Source organism: Musca vetustissima, unplaced genomic scaffold (assembly GCF_032173495.1).
Source record: "Musca vetustissima isolate MV318-11 ecotype Yass unplaced genomic scaffold, APGP_CSIRO_Mvet_v1 utg86863, whole genome shotgun sequence".
Classification (NCBI taxonomy): domain Eukaryota; kingdom Metazoa; phylum Arthropoda; class Insecta; order Diptera; family Muscidae; genus Musca; species Musca vetustissima.
This window is the reverse complement of record NW_026883390.1, coordinates 44,815-48,077: the sequence shown is the minus strand read 5'-3', so window position 1 is coordinate 48,077 and position 3,263 is coordinate 44,815. Positions and strand designations below refer to the sequence as shown.

Genomic DNA, 3,263 nt, shown 5'->3' with positions numbered 1-3,263 from the left:
GGGTATAAATATACATATTTTGGATTTCTAAAAGCTTTAAGGTTGAAGTTATTAAATTATTATTTATATTCTTAACACACCGAACAGTGTTATGTATTTAAATCGAAAGGAGTAGCTACCATAACATAACCTACAGATATTTGGTCCGAAAATCAATATTCATATGACATACACTTTTGAATGGTTCTGTCTTAAGACTGAGGTTTTAAGAATGTCTTTAATATTCTTTTTATAAAAAAAATGTTTTCAAATTTTTTAAAATTTTTTGTTTATTTCTTGTTTTTAGAATTACCGGAGAATGTTACACTCATATTTCGAGATCATCAAAGAGATAAGGAAAGTGACAAGCATACAAGCAAGAGCGACAGCACTCCGACAAAACAACGCGGTTGTGGTCTTTGGAATTATGAATCATGGGCATATGATAGCTACGATGAAACACCCATATCGAATGATAACAATCTGATACTGTGTAAGACCAGGAATACTGTTTCATTTGGAGCATTAATTGGTCTTGACTTCCATACACCCGTCTCCCAGAAAACTTTTGTTCTGCGTGTACTCATGGATTACACATTGGATGTCATCTCCATAGTTGGCTGCTGTCTATCATTATTCGGCTTGGTGTGCATTTGGATAACAGCGATATGTTGTAAGAAGTGGCGTGAACAATCCTCAAATCGATTGCTTTTGAACATTTGTTTTGTCCTAACGCTGCTGATGAGTTATTTCTTATTCATCAATCTGCCGGATGCCCGGGGTACAATAGTTAATGTAATTAATCCCAACAATTGCATAGCTGAGGGTGCTTTCTTGCAGTATATCATTTTGGTGCTCTTCCTTTGGATGTTTTTCTTGGCCATATTACAATATGAACGTTATATTGTGGTTATGGGTATACAAGTATCTCCCTATCGTGTAACAAAATTTGCCCTGGCCGCCTGGAGTTTACCTCTGATACCAACAGCTTTGGTTGTGTACTTTGATAGCAATGCCTACATTCCAGAGATCAATGAATATAGTAAAAATTATTCAATTTGCTATCCCAAGGGGTTGACTTTCTATTTGGCTCTGCTCTTGCCAATATCGATTATATGCCTGGCTAATTTTGCCATTTTCATTTATATCATTGTAAGTGTTCAGCGATCGCTGGGGAAATTTAGAAGTAAACGAGATCGCAAACTGATTTCGCAACAGCTACGTTTATCGATTTTATTGTTCTTCCTTTTGGGTATATCGTGGCTTTTCGGATTGTTGGCACATTTGGATCACAGCGGTGTATTGGCGTTTTTATTTTGCATCACAGCAACAATACAAGGATTTGTCTTGTTTATATATTTTGTTGTAATCGATAAGACGGTGAAATTTTCATGGTTAATGTTTTACTGTGGCGGTGGAGAATACATATTGGAGGAGGAAGTTTCCACAAGGAGTTCGAATTCATGGATATTTTTAAGCAGAAACAGAATTTCTAGTAGAATAACAAAATAAGATATTGAAGTTGTATTTAAATTTATATTAAGTACATTTAAATTAATATTAATAAAAGATAAAATAATTAATAAATTTTTTACAAAAGAATATTTTCTAAACAATATTTTTTCAAAAACTATATAAGTCGTGGATTTTTTAAAGAAAACATTTTCAAGGACCTATACTAGACGTGGAGTTTTTAACGAAAATTATTTCAAGGACCTACCAAAGGCGTGTACTTTTTAAAGAATATTTTTTCAAGGATCATATGAGGCGTGGATTTTTTAAAGTATATTTTTTCAAGGACTATATGAGGCGTGGACTTTTTAAAGAATAGTTTTTCAAGGACTATATAAGGAGTGGATTTTCTAAAGAATAGTTTTTCAAGGACTATATAAGGCGTGGATTTTCTAAAGAATATTTTTTCAAGGACTATATAAGGCGTGGATTTTCTAAAGAATAGTTTTTCAAGGACTATATAAGGCGTGGATTTTCTAAAGAATAGTTTTTCAAGGCCTAACATCAGGCGTGGATTTTCTAAGGAATTTTTTTTTCAAGGCCTAACATAAGGCGTGGATTTTTAAGAAATATTTTTTCAAGGACTATATAAGGCGTGGATTTTCTAAAGAATATTTTTTCAAACACTATATAAGGGGTGGATTTTTAAGAAATATGTTTTCAATGACCATATAAGGCGTGGATTTTCTAAAGAATACTTTTTCAAGGCCTAACACAAGGCGTGGATTTTTTAAGGAATATTTTTTCAAAGCCTAACACAAGGCATGGATTTTTTAAAGAATATTTTTTTAAGGCCAAACACAAGGCGTGGATTTTTTTAAGACGAACACAAGGCGTGGGTTTTTGAAAGACGAACACAAAGCGTGGATTTTTTAAAGAATATTTTTTCAATGCCAAACACAAGGCGTGGATTTTTTAAAGAATATTTTTTTAAGGCCTATTACACGGCGTGGATTTTTTAAAGAATATATTTTCAAGGCCTAACAAAAGGCGTGGATTTTTTAAAGAATATTTTTTCAAGGCCTAACACAAGGCGTGGATATTTTAAAGAATATTTTTTCAAGGCCCAACACAAGGCATGGATTTTTTTAAAGACTATTTTCTCAAGGCCTAACACAAGGCATGGATTTTTTAAAGAATATTTTTTCAAGGCCTAACACAAGGCATACATTTTTTAAAGAATATTTTTTCAAGGCATAAATTTTTTAAAGAATATTTTTTCAAGGCCTAACACAAGGCATGGATTTTTTAAAGAATATTTTTTCAAGGCCAACATAATCTAAGAGTTGTATAGGATAAGGATTTGATTGATTTTTTGAAGAATACCTTTTCAAGGACGCACACAATGCGTGGATTTTCTAAAGAATAGTTTTTCAAGGACTATATAAGACGTGGATTTTCTAAAGAATAGTTTTTCAAGGACTGTATAAGGCGTGGATTTTCTAAAGAATAGTTTGTTAAGGACTATATAAGGCGTGGATTTTCTAAAGAACAGTTTTTCAAGGACTATATAAGGCGTGGATTTTCTAAAGAATAGTTTTTCAAGGACTATATAAGGCGTGGATTTTCTAAAGAATAGTTTTTCAAGGACTATATAAGGCGCGGATTTTCTAAAGAATAGTTTTTCAAGGACTATATAAGGCGTGGATTTTCTAAAGAATAGTTTTTCAAGGACTATATAAGGCGTGGATTTTCTAAAGAATAGTTTTTCAAGGACTATATAAGGCGTGGATTTTCTAAAGAGTATTTTTTCAAGGACTATATAAGGCGTG

At 32.5% G+C, this 3,263-nt stretch overlaps 1 protein-coding gene across 1 annotated transcript; it reads left to right on the top strand.

Moving 5' to 3' along the window:
- Positions 1 to 286: 286 nt before the first annotated feature.
- Positions 287 to 1,432, top strand: LOC133330266 (adhesion G-protein coupled receptor G2-like; the record flags this gene model as incomplete). Its single annotated transcript, XM_061538723.1, has 1 exon — positions 287 to 1,432. A coding segment is annotated over one exon (1,146 nt), but the record flags the coding sequence as incomplete, so codon positions are not given.
- Between the last annotated feature and the right edge of the window lie 1,831 nt (positions 1,433 to 3,263).